Source organism: Protomyctophum parallelum (assembly GCF_964188405.1).
Source record: "Protomyctophum parallelum genome assembly, chromosome: 16".
Lineage (NCBI taxonomy): Eukaryota > Metazoa > Chordata > Actinopteri > Myctophiformes > Myctophidae > Protomyctophum > Protomyctophum parallelum.
Window position 1 is genome coordinate 17,684,287 of NC_139711.1, and position 18,629 is coordinate 17,702,915.

At 42.4% G+C, this 18,629-nt stretch overlaps 1 protein-coding gene across 4 annotated transcripts in view; it reads right to left on the minus strand.

The window, feature by feature from the left end:
• diaph2 (diaphanous-related formin 2) overlaps positions 1-18,629 on the minus strand; it is a 589,988-nt gene that overhangs the window by 376,809 nt on the left and 194,550 nt on the right. For all 4 annotated transcript variants that reach the window (XM_083785413.1, XM_083785414.1, XM_083785415.1 and 1 more), the window contains 7 exons: positions 18,192-18,266; positions 18,010-18,079; positions 17,051-17,187; positions 11,387-11,495; positions 7,248-7,358; positions 4,455-4,567; positions 574-690 (listed from right to left, as the gene is read on the minus strand). In XM_083785413.1, coding sequence (XP_083641539.1) covers positions 574-690; positions 4,455-4,567; positions 7,248-7,358; positions 11,387-11,495; positions 17,051-17,187; positions 18,010-18,079; positions 18,192-18,266 — 732 coding nt within the window. The remainder of the gene's footprint in view (positions 1-573; positions 691-4,454; positions 4,568-7,247; positions 7,359-11,386; positions 11,496-17,050; positions 17,188-18,009; positions 18,080-18,191; positions 18,267-18,629) is intronic.

Here is an 18,629-nt window from a genome sequence, read left to right on the forward strand (position 1 = left end):
ACGTACCTATTCACATATTTTTTTTTTTTTACCTGAATCTCTGCTTCTGGAGGTTGCAGACAGAAGAGAGAGGAGGTCATGTGAATTTGTAATACTTACAACATGCCCCCTGGCCTCTCCAGAGCTACATGATAAGCGCTCAGGCGGCAGTGGAAGTATGTTCACGTATGTACGGAGGATTGTGAGTCTTTGAGATGGCTGATAGAAAAAGAGTCATTGCATACTTTAACCCACAAGGTCAATGCCATGCGTTGTTATCTGGCCCTTTCAAGGGTGGTTCAACTGAGAGTATCCTTGCAGATGACATACCCCGAGAGAGAGAAAAAAAAAATATATATATTGCATTGTGGTTGCTTCATGTAGGTGAAAATAACAACATCACAAATAAATAAATAAATCCATTAAAAAAAAGAAAATGTTCACATCTTTGAATTGGGCTATGCTGAGCAGAATGTCAGAATGCGTTTCAGTGAAACTAATCCGTGGATTTGTATCCTTGGGCATGGCCTAGGAGCAGCGATCAGTCAAACTCTGATAGAAAACCAATGGTGTGTGAAGAAAGAGGAAGCTCACCTGATGTAATAGTCGTTCCTAATGAGCAAGAGATGTTGGAGGATGGAGAGGAAGTAGGGTTCTGATCCGGTATCTCTCACCATGTTGGACAGGAGATGGTAGACCTCTCCCATGTCAGTAAAGGGGACAGCGTTAAGGGAAACAAAATCTGAAAGTGTCGAATATTTTGTTATCAGAGACAACCTACTGTAGATCTGTTAACAACCTGAACCGTACATGACCCTATTCTGGACGTCATATTAGGGTCAACGTAAATGTACTTCTTAGGCAGTGAATGTACAAGATACAAATTTGGTGATCCTTGAAATTAAAACGTTTGAGAGCCACTGGTTTAAACAACAAGAGGAAACAAGCCCAAAAACAAGCAACTACCAATAATTACAAGGGACTTTACAGAAAGACAAGCCCAAAGTCTTTGTTAATAAGTGACAGTCAGCGGCTCTGTGCTCCTTCATGGCTGTGGCTGGTTTGAGAGCTATAAATAAAGATCTGCTGACCTCCTTTTTTTTTAAGGAAACCTACTTAGGATTGTGTCAGAATATATAGTTGCCAAATGAAATAAGCATTGGTGCCATGCAACTGTGTGCTCTCTATCAACAGCATCACTCTCCAGCCCTGCTTGTATACAGTACATCCTGTATGTGTATCCTGCGTGGGACTTTAATTTTCTTATTTCTTTTTGCCATCAGTATCATGTTAATCTCAAATTACACAGTAATATCGACAGAGAGAAGTGTAGAGACTGAGTAGGGCGGAGGGTTTCCCTGGAACGGATCAATGAGTGGCTTTTCTTTGCACCATTTTCCCCTCCAATACCAGTCATGGGTTTTTCGCGCGTAGCTGATGACCTTCCAACAGAATCCCAATAACGGTGGATTTCTTTGTGGCTGAAGGGGGAAAAAAACAGCACTCGACCATACGACCATACTCCATGCCATCCATACCATTATATACGCACAAAACAATCCTCAACTGAGAGCAGCCGAGCGGATCAATCCTTTTAAACACTGTTTGACACTTTCCTATTAACTCCAACAACTGTCTGTAATTAAACTATTATCCCATGTCAAATTTTTAGAGACTGTGGGATGGGAATACACAGTCCTCTAATGTGTCATTTCCCACAGTCTGTATTAGCACGGGTGAGGATGAAGTCTTGGGAGAGTTACCAATCCGGAGAGATGCAATTATAGCCTGGTCAAAGCCACGGCGGTGCATCGTCGATGTCGGGTGGAAAGCTTGTATGTCCATAACCAATTGAGTTATTTAGCTACAAGCTCTTATACTAGTATTAATAATTAATATTGGTAACACTTGCTATGCATACCATGTATATAATGCATTACAGACATGCTATTTTAACATGAATGAATTGTGTCACGAAGAACACACACAACCCAGACACATGTGCCTCAACTCCCATCCTTCCACCTGCTTCAAAAGCCCTGCAGCGTGTTCTGTGAAGTCTTGATTTGATTTTTCACCAAAAATATGAATCGTTTGTTTCTCAAAAATTGATCTACAACATTTTCACTACTTTTGCACGACACCATCATACGCCAAAGAATAAAAAAGTGCATTAATTTACGAATAATGTTTAGAAAAATGGAGAAGCAAGATTTGTGCCCAACAGCAATTTTGAGTACATCAGTAAGACTGTAAGACACATTAAAGTATTCAACGAGCCGCCATCTATCAGTACGCATGCAGACAGACTTAGAACAATGCCAATCCAACTCACAGTCTCAATTTCCCCCCCTCGTCTATATCCGTTTTTGTGTCTGTATTATTTTTCCATTTCAACATTCCTTTCCTCATGAATTAACATGAGCAGCAGCCTAGCAGTCAGGTGAGATGTAGACCACTCAGTTCTGTAGAGGTCAATCAATCACCCGTTCCGCAAACCATTAATATTCATTAGTGGCCTGGAGTCACCTCCTCGCACCCGGACCGCGCCGGACACACAGGAGAACCCACCGACTCATTCCGTTTTTAATATTCATGAGGCTGCCGAGGGGAAACAAGACTCATAGTCCTATACGATGCAGGAAGTACTGTAGTACTGACGTGTGTGATGCCACACGTGTGTGTGTGTGTGTGTGTGTGTGGGTGTGTGTGTGTGTGTACTAGGCAAGCAGGCGGGACCTAAGGCATTCACTTCATGCTCAGAGCTCACTGATCAATACCACATTGTCCTTGGAAACAAACATTGGTGCCCGTCTCATTTGTGAACCTGCTCAAGCACATCATTAATCCAGGGGCAACCCACCCCTCCCCCCTTCTCTCTCCATCGCCCCCTCCTCACCTTCCCACGTGTCAACAGAAACTGTCACTCACTCGGTGGCTGACTTTTTTTTCCTGGTACGGTGGGATTTGGGAGACAAAGGTTGCCGGAATGAACATCTGTATAACAATGTCAGGCGTCTAGTATGTCTGCCCACAATGTCAGCCTTTCACACATGCCCTTAGAGAAGATTTGTGAATTATTAAAAGGGCCTTGCCTGGATGGGATGCTTCAACAAGTCTCCAACTCTGGACTCAATGACTTCTCACTTTATTAACTACTACTACTCCGCGAGTTTGAAGTCAAGCGGACCTCGGTGGACTACTCAAGGATAAAGCACACTAAAAAGGTAAGGAATAAATGGAGGAATGCAATAAAACATGGTTTCCGGTATGAAAATCCGGTAGCTCACTTGGTAGAGAGTATACTATTCAAGGCCACGTCTTCCTACTCACTGTCACTGTCAAATAAAGCAAAAAATAAAAAAGCACCGTAAAAACAGCCGTATTACCACTCTGACAATACATAGTGCAATTACCACTACTACGACAACACCATGCTACAGTACCATTCACTGACTCCTGGCTGTTGATCACATCATAAACAGGCTAGTTCACCGTTTCCCAAACTTAAAAAACAATTCAATGATTTTTCTAATGAAAATGAAATGTCATAGAAAATACAAAAGAAATCTAAGAAATTCCATAAATTAGAAAACAAATGTTAAAGGAATAGTGAAAATAGACGATCTACAGGCGCAATTTTCACTAGCTGTTGATGGCCCTCCCTCCATCGGTCGACTCAGGACAGCATATAATCACTCCCTATCATCATAGCCAGGGTCCAATTAATTGCCTTACTTTCCTTCTGCCCTGTCTGGCATTTAAATGTCTATAGCTCTGTAATTCCTGCTAACTAGTACATGTTTCCTTAGCACTCATTCCTCCTTGACCTCTTTGTCTGTTCGGTCTGCCTCGTGCACATTATTATACAACAACGACCAGCATGACCCTGCGGCAGTGAAATAAGACAGTGTAGGAAGAAAGGAGAGGTTGGAGCCAGCCTTCGGAACCAGGCATTGATATTTGCCTAGTTTTACCTGGCCAGGAGAGAGATAGAGAGAGAGAGAGAAAGAGAGAGAGAGAGAGAGAGAGAGACTGTAGGCATAAAGATTGCGCCTTCGATCGTCAAATCCTCCTCTAATGAACCCTGCCGAAGGGCTTGATCCTGCAAAGCTTGGTCAGGCCCACAAAACACACTCTCATCTCCCAGTGGTAACTGCACGCTCTGCAGGCTCCTGGCCCGTTCATCTGTATATGGGTACAGAGGTCTGTTTCCCAAACAGTGGGTCGGGATCCTAGCCTGGTGGTATCCAGACCATAGCTATGTTCAGCTTTTATTTTATTATTTTTTTCTCCTTCACTTTTCAAGTGAGAAAAAAAAATATATATATATATATATATATACATACATACATACACACACACACACACACACACACACACACACACACACACACACACGTCTAATATATCTTTTGGGTCTGGAGCTAAAACGTTTGTGAACCACTGCTACAGAGGGCCAAACAAAAGGATATTCCATCTCTGCACGGATGTCGTCCAGGCGATGGGACAGCTCTATAGAGTCCTCCTCCTTGTTCTCGTTGAACACCTTGAGCTGGATGTCCAGCTCCTCTGTCTCCTTTAGCTCCTAGAATCACATGGCAGATGGACAGGTCCATGGGAATGGATACATGTATAGCATGGCTAATATACTGTACAATTTAGCTTGGGCTACAGTGTGACCTATATTAGAATTTTAAATATACAGTAGCTTGTGGACAGCACAAGCTTGTATACCACACTACTAGTGTTACTGCACGTCGTTGTTATTTATTTGTGACCGCACGTCGCAATTATTATGAAGAAAAGAAAGGGCACGCAACTCACTTGCATACACAATACATAGTATGTCCTGCCTGCTGTGATTGTGAATAAATACTTGGAGCATTTCTTCATCTGTTAGTTTAACAGTTTGGCTCAGCACCAAGACCGGAGGATGTGCGCTGTTCTATTTTATTCCGCATTTATTATGAAAACATACATTTCCTGTCACCCAGGCGGATGTGTGACCTCGTCTTAAAGGGCGAGGTGGCTTCTTGCCCTCAGGTGTCTTACTGGTTTGTTATTTTTGAGAATGTTGTATTTGTTTACATTTTGGGCAATTTACAAGTATGCCTCCAATACTGTATATCTCTGCAGGGTCAAAGCATGGTGCATTCAATTGCTTATAAAAAAAAAAACGGTACATGCTACATAATTATTTTTTCTGTGTAAAGTAGAGACTTGGAGCTTTAAAAGGAGACATTTCGTGACAGTGTGGTCATATCACACATCTTTCTATTGGCATTCAAATAACTGGCTAGCTACATTTTATTGGTATTAGACATGGCCATCAAGGGGTTAACATTGTAACTCACTGTATTTTTGTAGCTTTAAAAGTGTAAACATTTCTTTATTTGGAATGCAGCACTTTGATTCCCAAATTTGAATGGCTTAGACTCAGAGTAATACATTTATTTTATGAAATAAAATAAATGTCAGTCATTTTATTTTATAAAATATATGGCGTTTTATTTTATAAAATAAATGGCATATAGTGACTTGAAAAATTACCAATACCTAGCCACTTTAAACTCAGTGTTTTTCCCCACACCATTTCAACAATAATGGCAGTGCGTCAAAGTATTCAACATTTTAAAATGTACGCTGAGATCTACTAAATTGCACACTGATGTACACCAGGCCATTCGCTAAAAGTCAGAAGTAGACTTCTGAAGTGTTTGAACACAGATGGCTTTCTGTACATTGCAGTGAACTAGTTAGATTCTAGCACAAGAATACCAGGCTATTGGTTTCTCTGCCACAGCTGTAGAGGGGAACTGGGAAAAACCAAGATGCCCTGAACCCTCTTAACTAGGTATCCCTGAATGTACCAGTTGCTGCACACCTGTTCTTGCCACAGGGGGTTGTGGGGGGTGTTGGGAGGATGGGGGGGTGCTCTTTACCACTTCTCTATGAATCACCGCCAGTGGAGTTTACAGACGGAGACAGGGCCAAATGTAACCCAATTTCTGCAGCTATCAATCACACCGCACAGTGTTCTTTGGGCCCGCCATCTGTCTTAAGCAATGCCGGTTTCTGAAAGGGAAATGGCACACAATGCCACAAAGAACGAGGGGTGGGCAAGATGAAGGTCCAAGAAAACTCTGTCAAGGACTACAGGAATAAACACACATTCCCTTTTTGTCTTTCACCGGAGTTCACTTTTCTCCATCATCGCCAATCAGCTCCGCAGTCTCCCGAGTATAATTCATAATTAGATGACGCGGCCGTCGGCTTAAATGCCCGCATTAAAAATCCTGGAACGTGACAGTTATAAATGACGGTACAAACGGGACTCTTTCATATCGGGGGGCAGAAATGGAGATAATTAAAGTAATGAAAGTAATAATCAATGGGAGCAGCCGGGATGACTTATTAACAACTGGCACCGTGACACGTTCACCCTCCATGCCGCAAATGAGGTCTTGAATGATGAGTGGGTGCTTGTTTGCCATCGTCTCGTGTGAAGCGGTGTGGGCTGATTGATAATGATGCCAGGCTGAGCTGTGTTCAGTGATGTGACGCCTGGCGCTGATGCCAACTAGAACACAGCTAGAATAATGTAGGTGACATGCGGACACGGGACGGACAGATTAGCCTAATAGCTCACTCTTTCAAATGGATACATACTGTGCGTGTGTATATGTAGATGTTCAATAGTAGACAGCCAACAGAGCGATGAGTCATAATAATATGCCACACCATGTGAGTTCATTATCTGAGATTAAGATCACATGGTACCGATGGCAGTGGAAAGGGGATGTCACCCACATGCTGAATGTGGTCTTGTGTGCCTAACGGTATACTTAATACCCATGATTAATTTCGAAGACTTCACAATCATCAGCATTATAGTTTAATAACTTTTATTAAAGTCGCTTTTAACTTTTGAAGTTTATGTCTGACCTTGAAATAATTATAATATTATATACGCTATAGTTCCCTTTTTTGAGAATGTCACTCTCAGCAACACCCATCTGCTATTTTCACAAAATGTATCTGTGGAGCCGGATCAAACAAAATGTCTTGCCTCAACTCTTAAAATTCCAAATGATTATCAGTGTGTGTGTGTGTGTGTGTGTGGGGGGGGGGTGGGGGTGTCCTCAGGTCGAATATTAATATTTTGGCGGGTCACTAGCCTGAAAAAGGTGGAGAAGCCCTGCTTTAGAATTAGAACACAGTGTACATGCATGTTCAGTAGGGTATTAATTTCAACAGTTACTCACAGGTAGGATCTTCTTGAGACCACATCTCAGGAACTCGTTGCGCAGATGTATTCTGAAGTCCAGGTCATCAGGGGAGGTAACCAGGGCATTAATCAGCTGCATGCAAGCCGCCTGTGGGACAGATAAACAGGTAGACACACACAGAGACACGCACGCCGATGTCATGTTAGAGCATTGGATGTCAGATCATCATTGAATTTTGTTCCAAGTCACGTTGCCTCTGTGTTCTATAATGTGTTTTTGCCTGCAGCTGAAATTGAATTGAAACGGACACTGAATGTACAGTACGTATAGTGTTACTTTTGACAGCAAATTTAGATTTAGTCACATCTGAAATGTTTTCGTTTTAGACTACTTTTAGCTGACTAAATATCAGAAGATTTTAGTCAGAATCTACAGTGGATTTATTAAACTAAAATGTATTTTGGCGGTGCCTGACGGCATCGTAATGCCCGATTCATACAGTACTTGCCAAAAATAACATATCTACAAGCTCACAATGCACCGCAGCTTGTGAGCTGGTAGATCTGCTAATTGCGAGCCACGACACCCACGCGCTACCAAACATAAAATTACTTGTCTTAGTTTTACTAGATCTCTTTTCTGCTAGTCCCTTCCCAAATATTTTAGTCTAGTTTATATTTGTCGGCAAAATTGTCAATTTCATTAGTTTGCGTCTATGAAAAAAGGTAGTCGAAAAACATTACTGATCATAATGTTAGTCGACAAAAATGAACACTGGCACAGTAGTATGCAATAAGCAAACAATAATTCAGAGGAGAGGACTATTTCTTATGGGCTGATCATGTCATTTTGCATCCATGTGGTAATCACCCTAACCACTTGGCTATTGGGTAGCAGAGAGCATTTTCTGCCCTTATCATAGAAGTATAGAAGGTGAACTAGAGATTGGAGGTGCGGTGAGCCTATTGACCAGATGTGCATCATTAATTGATTTATTGGTGAAGGGAAGAGGTGCGGTGGGGCAGAGGATAAGGGCAGGGCGGGGTGGGAGGGGGGATCACTGATGGGTTTTAACAGCCTGTAAGGCGGCTCAGGGGAACCGGGGAGCCGAGGTGAGATGGAGCGTTCCTCAGACAGACAATCGATAACAGGCTGAAGGATTCTCATGATCGGCATTTGAAATGTTGTCTTTGAAACGTTGACCCATTGCATCTTTGGTGGATCTGTATGCTTTATTGAAAAGCCACAGCATTGCTGTCATGCAACATTTTTCACACTCTGTGGTATCGCCGTTTTGCATTGTTGTTTTAAGTCTGTGATTCTTGATCTAGTAGTGTGCCGTATCCCTCATTCCCCCCCTAACTCACTGCCTTCCTTTTAAATACACATAGGGCAAGGTGTTCCATCTTCCTCGTTTAAAAAAATAATAATAATATGTTCAATATGTTCCACCATGCATTCAGTTAATTATAACGCTACCACACATCCCTTTGATGGGACTGTGCCTTGTGAAGGCAGGATAAAAGCCATATGGAGTATACAGCATCGGTCTGTGTTTGTACTTTGTATACATGTCAAATCCCTATTCTACACCAATAGGACAGGGACGATTGTTATGCAAAACATGTAAAATAAACTTGAGTTTTACAGATGCATGCTGGCTATGCATAATACCAATAATAGTTTATTTGTGTTTACTTTGTAAATCACTTTCATACAGTCTAGTTGAAGGTGTTTCACAGCACTGAAAAATACAATATGCTAATTGAGAAAAACAAACCCAAAAGAAGAGCACCAGCAGCCACCTCGCAGCTTGACAGCAGCTTCCGATATTCCTCACTATTAACAACATCAACAACTGTAAACAACATATGTTTCCTCTGCGTCAGTCAAGTAGGTGCTGGTGTTGAGTGTATAATGCAAGTGGTGGCAGGCAGGCACCTCCAGAAACACAGCAGACTTCAGGTTCCAGCAAGGCATGGAGGCCTTCAAGTAAGATCTGAGCACTGATGCCTGACATTTTTACCCACCAGAGGTCTGAGACGTGAAAGAAGCCTTCACAGGACTGCACCTGAGTGGTGAGCGAGCGCCATACAGCTGTTGAAAGATTCCCTCTCTTCTCTTTGCATGCAGATTGACACTCACATCAAACACCCAAGACACACCTGACAAGACGTCACAGGCTAAAGGGGAGCTTGTTTTGATGTGCAACTTTGTGCGTGTGTGCATGCGTGCGTTATTGTACTTGTGAGGGCCACGTGTCCTCACAAATATAGTACAATTGGAGAAATAGACATTGTGAGGAGGACCATTTTGTTAGGAGTGAGACGATTCAGACTGGGGTTAGGATTAAGCGAGGTTCATTTTAGGGGTTGGGGGTGGAGCTACAGTATGACGATTTATACTCGTTTTCCTGTGCCGGTGTAAAAAATAGTCAATCTACAAGCTCACAATGATCACAGCGTGACACAGACACGTTGTGAGCTTGTAGATCTGCTATTTTTGTCCCAGGTATTTTCATTGCCGTCCAAAAAATGTTTATATCCTCACTAGTAGAGAAATACAAACGTGTGTGTTTGTGTGTGTGTGTGTGTGTGTGTGGGTGTATTGATGTTAGCTATATAAAGTTTTGAAAGCTGGAATGCAGCCATAGGACATATCCCAACAGTATAATTAGAAGGTGCACTGCCGGTATAGTTTTAAAGTTGGGATGCTGGAGTTAGGCAGCGGAGCAAAGCCTGAACCACAACAAAACTAATTGTAATCACATTAGCAGTCCCAGGCCCAGCATCCGATTGCAGGTTACAAAAAGGAGGACACACACACACACACACACACACACACACACACACACACACACACACACACACACACACACACACACACACACACACACACACACACACACACACACACACACACACACACACACACACACACACACACACACACACACACACACACACACACACACACACTCGTCGGCTCCGCAAACCCTAACTTTTTAGAAACGATTATTCCACAGTGTTTTCACCGAAGAAAAACATGGTTCAAGTTGTTTTCTGTTCGTGGTCTCCTGGTGATGGATACTGGCAAAAATAAAGACAGCCGTGTTGCTTCGCTGCTGCCCTTTCTCCACAAGGTCCTTTGAGACTAGAGCATGGTGAGTAGAGACAAAAATGTAGAAAAAATGTATGAGGAAAAAAATTAAGTGGGGGTTGGGATGGGGCATTTGTAAGAAGTTCAGAAAAGTGAGACAGATACAGAGAGAGAGAGAGAGAGAGAGAACCTTATAGGAAATGAGCAGGTCACTACGGTATATTATTATGTTCCGAGCGTCCACACACAGAGAAACGGAGCGAGATGAGGCCATGCTGCTGCTCAGTGAAGCAGGTGCGGTTGATTAAGGCAGGGTTGACGGAGCTCCCGGTGCATTTCAATGGCCCTGCCACTGGGCTGCCGTCGCACGGCAAAAGGTGCTGGAAGGTTGACAAGTGGGCAGGAAGGAGAAGTAGAGGGTGGGGGGGGGGGAGAATATGCGTGTTGGGAAGCGACAGGGGGCCAAGATACAATGGGCCCCGGAGTGACACGACTGTCAATTTCAATCTGGCCTCTGCGTCACACGACAGGGCTTCCAGACGAGAGGCTGTTTGTGTGAGTGACACCTAACTTGCTTCTGTCCACCACACACACACACACACACACACACACACACACACACACACACACACACACACACACACACACACACACACACACACACACACACACACACACACACACACACACACACACACACACACACACACACACACACACACACACACACACACACACACACACACACACACACACACACACACACACACAGTCTCCTGTTGCGGTTTCACGGAGACCTATGGTATAATTTACTGTGTTTAGGTGGTGTTTTTTTAATTAGTTTATCTATTATCTTTCCTTGCTGTGTGTGTGTATTTTTTTTACACAGACAGAAATTATTAGTTGTGATTAGTATTTAACATTATTATCTACTTTAATAATAATAATATAAATGGTTCAATTACATTTTGAGGGGTCCTGTTGAATCTATTATGAATATTTTATAATATAATATTATTTCATGTTGTATGTTTTCATTGTAGTGCGTGTGTGCTTGCGCGCGCGCATGGGCTAACCTGTAGCTGCTGAGCATCGTGGTTCTCTAGACCCTCCACAATAGGAGCGAATCTCTCTTTGTTGTTCCTCTCTGCAGCAATTGTCATGGCAGCTAGAATCTTATCCAGGCTAGAATAGAAGAGAGAAAAAAGGAAAAGGGAGCGGGCAAACACCAAAGTCAACAAACACATTTATCGCCTCAGTGACAGGACATTTACTTACAATTTTCAGCTCAAACGGCATGTTTCTTCCCAAGTGCCTTGGTCTGGCCATTTACTCGGCCAGACCTGGGTCACTCGGGCCAATTCTATTCCATCTCTTAGTATGCAATCCTGTCTATTATTGCCATCCAATTTTGCCTCCTTAGTGTGCGTTGCTACGGTGACGCTAGACAAGGAAAGGCCCCTATTGCTGACGCAATCCGTTGGCAAAGCAATTGCGACAGAAATGCTTTTGGCTAGGTCAGTGAGGGTGCAAATTATTTCAACGAGAACGCTGCCAGAATGAATGCTTATTGTGAAGGTAAGCAAATTAGGGTGATTACCAGGGCTCAAGGCAGCTCTGATGAATAGTGATTTGGACCATTTCAGACTCCAAATCATGAACCAAAGATACAATATGTTGCACTCCATAAGCATGTGCGGTGGAAGCAACAGACAGAGAACTAATGGGCACTTCACTAAACGGTAAACATTAAGGCCCTCATTTAGCAAAGGATTGTCAAATCTGCCTCAAATTTGAGCGTCGGTAAGTGATCGCAAACAGCTGATCCTTGCTTAATTTCGTTCCTAGTTGATAAATGTGACGGCTGAAATCAATCTGGCACGCCCTATGAAATCAAGCCTCGCCCTCGTTTTTGCAACATGAACAACTGCAAACAACGTATGTATATAAGTGTGTCATATATATATATATATATATATATATATATATATAAGTACCGTAATTTCCAGACTATAAGCCGCACCTGAATATAAGCCGCACCAGCCAAATTTAGGGAAAATCCCATATACAAGTCGCACCGGACTATAAGCCGCACCGGACTATAAGCCGCAGCTACGTTAGCTCAGAGCCTGAGATGGCTCTGCGTTAGCTGTAAAAATCCATAGATTAGCCGCACCGTTGTATAAGCCGCAGGGTTCAAATCATGGGTAAAAAGCCGCGGCTTATAGTCCGGAAATTACGGTATATGAATGCACAGCCTAAACCTTAACGTAGCCTATGTGGTACTGGTGGTGGTGGGCTGGCTGGCTGGTTTACCCATCTCCAATGCGGTCCTCACTTGCGCTGGCATGGCACATTTGGCATTGAGCGACGTGTTTATCCTTAAACGAGGACGAGACGAGGAGATTGCACATACTGTACCGTAACTCCAGAAAGACATGGGCCTGCTGTAGATTAGATGAAAATATTCCAGCACAGGCAGCGCAAATCCTCGCATGTATGCGCTCATGCAGTTTAAATGGCTTAAGCATCTAACTTAACTTGCAACATTGTTTTAAATTGAGCAATTTTTATTGCTTGTACACTTAATACACACTTAAAATATTTTACCAATTTCATGACATGCCTTTACAAAAACAAATTCACATGTATAATGTATTAGTTTTATATACATTATAGTGAAAACATATTTTTAGATGCCATATTTTGATGTTGATAAAAGAGGGCCATAGTACCGAATCTACCGATGGGATATGGCTTTGTAATATCCATATTTGACTATGCCATCAGAAACTCTCTCTCTGTCTCTGATATTAATAACTGAAAACAAGCTAATGAAAGACATGCTAGAGAGTGTATTTTATATACTATACTATACTATACTATACTATACTATACTATACTATACTATACTATACTATGCCATACTATAAATACATATTGTATTCACCATGTAGCTATTGAGGAAGGCAGAGGCCCAAACATTTGGCTGCACTCGTGGGTACATCAACATAATGAGACAAATATTATATTTTTAAGTGAAAGTGAGTGAAATGCTCAAGCATTGTGGGAGGATATCTCATCATGACCCATGCCTATGACCTGCAGAAAATGATAACATAATGTCATTGTGGGGTGTTTACTCATACTGAATTTGAATATGACAAACCACAGAGCTCCAAGGACTTTAGCTTGTTTCAAGCAAATGCGCTCTGATCAAACATATCTTTGAAAGCCCACAACACACATGCATACACACACTTCTACCTGCCTTTTCAGAAAGCTACAGGAGCTGACATCTGCTCCCTGTCTTTATTGGGGTGTCATTGAAATTCAGTGCAGACGTCAGTCCTGCAAAAGCACTGGGAGAATGGCTTGGAGGAATGTTTTGGGTTTTGTGTGTTGTATGCGCACACAAAAGACACTACATCATGCATACCGGTGTACTTATTGTATAAGCATGCAGACACCCGTGCACATGTAAACACGTGTGTGTGGGGGCGCGTACACACACACACACACACACACACACACACACACACACACACACACACACACACACACACACACACACACACACACACACACACACACACACACACACACACACACACACACACACACACACACACACACACACAGAGTGTATGTTTACCAGCTTATGTCAACCGTGGGGAGGGAAAGCAATAATAATGTCAGGGTGATGATAAAATACGAGTAATCGTTTTTAGTGAGCAAGGAAATCACTGGGAGATCATGCGTCTGACCTACAACTGTCAGTGCACGGTGCATGTGTGTGGAAGTAAGCCTGACACAGAGATAAATGAAACGGCCATGCGCTGTGATAGGGGTTAGGGAGTCACAGGCAGAGTGGAGGAGCACAGAGGCATACTGAGAAGCTTAAAGACAGTTCAGTTGACTTCAGACGCGACGCTTCAAGAGAACAGGGCTTGCGTAGATCTGCTTAACTTGTCATGTTAACCCTTTTTGTCGGTCGGAAGGAGTGGGTGTTGAAAGTTATGAACCCATGAGACAACATTGGATCACACCGTGGTTTTATTTATGTATTTAGGGAAAGCGACGTCTCAGGTCTTTGGACTGTCACTCATATGGCGTGTTCTAACGTCAGCCTGTGATCACAGCGGGGGGGGGGGGGTGCATTCGGAGGAGTACTATTGAGTGTGGGTATCTGTAGTTCCCATATCTGGAGAACTCGGCGCATGCATCACAGACGACCTGAGGGACTGTGGTGTCTGGTGTCCAGATTTATCCATGTATTTGTTTTTTTTATAATCGATTAGTTTGATTAACTTTTGTCCCCCCCTATCATTGATGATATGTCCAATTCCAGGAAGATGATTTGGAGTTAGTAAGCCATGCACTGTGTCTAACTGTAGCACGGGTCAATACTGTACCATCGCCTAACGGGCCTACTGTATATAGATGGGCAGAGACAACACTATTTTTTTTTTTTTTTTTTTTTTTTTTGCGGCTTACGCCTTTTATTGATTTTTGAAGGGACAGACAGTAGGCTGACAGGAAACGGGAGAGAGATGGGGGGATGACATGCAGTAAAGGCCGTGTCGGGTTCGGGAGTCGAACCCGCGGCACACTGCGACTGGATTACCAGTCCGGTGCCCAGACCGTTACGCCACGGCCTGGGCCGAGACAACACTATTAATCAAAGTAATCAGTTCACTACTATTTAATACTCAAAATTCAATTCAGTCTTTCCCCCTGATATATTTCACAAATAGGGCAAATAGCAGATATACAAGCTCACAGCGCGTCACTTCACTGCAAGCTTGTACATCTGCTATTTTTGAACATTTTTGGAAAATCTTGAACGTTTGTGAAGGCCTTCGTAGAATCGGAATTTGATTTATTTCACATTGATATGAATATTATACATATTATTTTAAAATGGCTAAACTAATAGATAGTTACAGCACTACAACCGTGCTGAACTTGGCTTCTCTAGCTACTGTGGGTTTGTTTATGTCTTTTTTTTTTTTTTTTTACCAGCACATACACAGACTAACTTTGGAGTGTCATTGTTATTCCAGTCCAGCCCCTGAGGGAGACACAATAAAAAAAAGGGAAAAGCGCAACCCTGGATTCAATTTATAATCTGTCAGCCAGGCTGTGTGTCCATAGCAAACTAGGCTCAGCACTTCAACACATTACACACACCAAACTGAATCATATGAACACGTTAGCCGACACAATTCAATGCGTCTCCGTGGCTGAGTGCAAATGCAGTATATGAGCGTATATTCAGTAGATAAAGGGCTGTGTTGCAGTCTTGGTGTGGGAGCAGAAGAAGACTGGAGTACAAGTAGCGATATTGCAATGTAGAAATACTTTGGTAAGACTAGTTCACTCCACAGAAATTATAAATTAGTATTCACCCCATGGAGACTTGAATTCATGGTTATGTTTTTGTCATATTCCTAACTCCTAAGGCCAATAATTTGATTTCAGAATCATAGGCTATCATGTTATTGGAGAATACTTATTATTGATTAACCACTATAACCACACGATATTGTCATATTTTAGGGTATTTGAAAATAAGACGCGTTGTGAGCTTTATACATGCTATTTTCCACTTAGTACATACAGTACAGTGCGTGAGTAAATAAATGCACTGTACATATAAAAATACAAACTTTACAGCACTGGAAGACAGTCTCTTCCCATTATGTCTGAACATATACAGGTTAAGCAGCACACGTTAAAGTTGACAAATTGTGTTTTCATCCCCAACGAATAACTATGCAACCTTTAAAAAGTATGTGCATTCTCTCTTAGCTGCTGGTGCTGCCGTTCTTCTCTCTCTTTTATAGCTGCTGCTTTGATGTCGGTTTGTGTTTTTCTTCCGTGTCATCTGTGTTTTGCTGCACAAACATAGATGTGCCATCCTTGCGAGACCGTGATTTGAATTTCAATGGACAGTAACTGCTCCCTGACAGAGTCTTTATTTTAAGGACTCTGTCAGCACACAACTACAATTTGTGTGGTGCGCCGGGCCACTTTGATAAGAAATCAAAGTGTGTGCGTGCGTGAGTTTGATCAAATCTGAGATGTGTGTCTGGACCACAATTTCATTTGTTGTGGGTGGGGAGGAAAGTCATGCCTCTGCTTTTGATATCACCCCCCTCTGTATCACCGGTGGGGATATGTTTTTATCCTTCCTTCTGGTCAGAATGAATTAAATGCATGTAGCATTTACTTTTGGGAAATGTAGACCGTCTCATGAGTTTGATATTTTATATAAATATATGCGTATACTTAAATTAACACATATTTTGAGCACATTGTCATAATTGGTCAGTTATTTTCAGATACTGGGTGCATGGGCACTTCAGGAGAGACTACCCATATCAAATATAATGGAGCACTTACCTGGTCACCCCTGCAAAACAATACAACACGTGCAGACCAGTCGAGTGTTCCAGTAGGATATTATTTGAGTAGCCCGGATATTATTTTTCTCTCTATTGCAAGTTGTCACTGTTGAGCAGCCTGAAGCGTGCAGGACTTCTCTTTACTTAACAGTAGATATACTATATTTTCAAGAACTCACGACGTATTGTGATGCAAAGCATTGTGAGCTTGTATATTTGTCATAATAAAGAAGTATTATGATGTAGGCTTTGTAGGACATAAGTGGTTAATACAATGTTGCCCCTCTGTTTGTTTTTTCACAAGCTGAATATTGCAGAGACTGGACTCACATGTTCTCCTCTCCTATGATACACACAGCGGAGAGGATCTTGACGATCTCCGTCATCATGTTGGCCTGCTTGGGGTCAATGGCCTGTGCCAGGAGCAACAGGCTGCGATCATTCTCCAGGATCCTTTGTAGTCCATACTGCGAGGAATGGAAGACAAAAGCAATTCCATTGGGTATGAATTAATGAGAGCATTTGCATTCATGGATACATTTTACTTCAAGTAAAAAAAAAAAAAGCGAGGAAAAAAGAATAATTATACAAAAAACACTAATGCAAGTTATAGTTAGCCCTAATTCTCTTTTAAGGAGGGACAATGAGGCCATGGGAATGGAGACGATGATGAATTAATCCAATTCAGGACAGGGCTATAGGGACAAATACTTATAGTCTCCGCTAGCTTTAAATCTCTGCACGATGCAATCGCTGGCTAGAGATGACCACGTGTGGGGATTGTGGAGAAGGGTAGAAACATCAATAGTTCATCTATCCTGGAAACATGTGCTACTTTTGAGAAATGAGCCAGCCATTCCCAAAAAAAGAATAATTAAAAGAGAGGGGACGATGGGCTTAAAATGGGAAATTAGCTTCCCTTTACTGTCCCATTACCACACTTGTCAAGAGCCCTGCACATTCCATGGCAACCTGCACACACTTAAATACTGAGTGTTAATTTAATCCAGAGTGTGTAAAAATGGATGCTTCCATCTTTTACTCTCAGTGTTAAACTTGACTGTGTACTTCCTATCTATGATGACCTTTTAACCACTTAAATCCTATATCCGTAATTGTCTAGTGTCCCTCAGGGGTTGAAGGAAAACGTATTACACTTCTAAAATCTTTAAAAGTGATTTGAGGCAATAACTCACCAAGAATCTCTACAACCTGACCACCTGAATTATTTACTGATCATTCCAATGGTTCCTACAAGGACGGGCCTTGTACTCCATTCACATACAAACCTTATTGTTCATGAAGGCCTTCAGGCACTGGATCAATTTGTGCTGGCTCTTCTTATCAATACTCTCCTGTCTGCAAAGCAGAGCAATAAAACACAGGCAGTGGACATCAGGCCATTACAGAACATAATCCAGTGTGTGTAAAGGGGATATTGGGAGAGGAGGGCGGGAGGGAGATCACTCACTGTTTCTTCTCCAGGAGCTTTTCCAGAGCGTCCAGCAGAAGGCCCAGACCCTCATGGCCAAAGTTGTTCACCCAGCTATAGAGAGAAGATCCACACAAAAGACATGATATTAGTCAATATCCACATTATCCAGTGTGTCGATACAGCTGGATGTTACAGGTTTCTTCCCAGACTAAATCAATCGCATATGCATGATGGGCAAAGCCGCACAGCATTTCTTCATTCATTGAGAGGGGCGCAAGCCACGCAAATATACAGCGGTGTGCTGCGGGAAACTAAATGCTACTACAGTTCAAATCACATTCAAACACTATCCGTTTACTGGCAAATGAACACCCATCCATCTTAGCTTAGTGTTCCTGTGGCCCCCGCAGTTGCATCCAGCCCCCCCCCCCCCCCCCCCTAGTGAGCTGCTGTATTCCTGTGCCAAAAGATTAA